General features: G+C 37.9%; 1 protein-coding gene and 1 long non-coding RNA gene across 2 annotated transcripts in view; both read left to right on the top strand.

The window, feature by feature from the left end:
• Positions 1–41, top strand: part of LOC101242430 — an 8,989-nt gene extending 8,948 nt beyond the window's left edge. The window contains exon 22 of the mRNA XM_026836856.1: positions 37–41. Coding sequence (XP_026692657.1) covers positions 37–41 — 5 coding nt within the window. The remainder of the gene's footprint in view (positions 1–36) is intronic.
• Positions 42–161: 120 nt separating this feature from the next.
• Positions 162–442, top strand: LOC113474511. The gene is made up of 2 exons (XR_003396173.1): positions 162–271; positions 362–442. It is a non-coding gene; the product is annotated as an uncharacterized LOC113474511 (long non-coding RNA).
• Positions 443–949: the final 507 nt, after the last annotated feature.

Raw genomic sequence — 949 nt, 5'->3', positions numbered from 1 at the left:
TTATGCGACAAAAATACTTAGTCATGTTTGTTTTAGTGTGATGCAGGATTCTATGGTCCAGACTGTGCTGAACAGTGCCAGTGCATATCTGGCCAGAGCAGTTCTTGCAATGGAGTGACTGGAGTTTGTTCCTGTGCTGCTGGTTTCACAGGAGGTGAGTCAGATTGTATTATACCACCCACAAAGTAACATACATGGTAACTCGTAAGCTGGCAAAATGTATTAAATTCGTGTGATAACGACTGTCGTTTTCTGGCCAGGCGAGGATAAAGTAAGTTTCATTCATTTATTCGTACATTCATACAATAAATTGATCTATAGATATTTAAACTGTAAATTCACTTCTGTATTTTTACTATAGAACTGTGCGAATCACAGTGCGTACCAGGAAAATATGGCGTTGATTGTCAATATCAGTGCACTTGTGATATAAGCAAGTCTATATGTGACCCATATGATGGATCATGTCTCTGTGATGCTGGTTACACAGGAACAACCTGTACTCAAAGTGAGTTTTAATTGGAAGATGTGATTACTGTTACTGTATGTTAGGTTAAGATTCGAAATAAGGAACCTCGCATCTAGTTCTTGGTAACAGTAGATCAATGCTGCAATGTCTTTCATCTGACATATCTCCTTAGTCACAATAACGCTTTATACACAAAGTACATGTTTATGTGCGCTCGCCAATTTTAATTAGAATCATGCACGAGGTGCAACAAAATCCCTTCTAAAATAAACATGCAATATGTCACGTTAATACGGACGAGTTCTATATCTTCCAGCTTAGCCGAATTTAACAAATTAAGGAATACCCAGTTTTATTAAAGGGGCGATAATTAAATATAGACCGTGACAATGGGGCGACAATTAACACAACAAATGAACGGCACCATTTTATACGTTCAACAATAGTCTCGATAAGGTTCACGCTGATATGTCTGCAACG

This window comes from Ciona intestinalis, chromosome 1 (genome assembly GCF_000224145.3).
Source record: "Ciona intestinalis chromosome 1, KH, whole genome shotgun sequence".
NCBI classification, from domain to species: domain Eukaryota; kingdom Metazoa; phylum Chordata; class Ascidiacea; order Phlebobranchia; family Cionidae; genus Ciona; species Ciona intestinalis.
The sequence above is the reverse complement of the archived record's forward strand: the minus strand, read 5'-3'. Positions and strand labels throughout refer to the sequence as shown.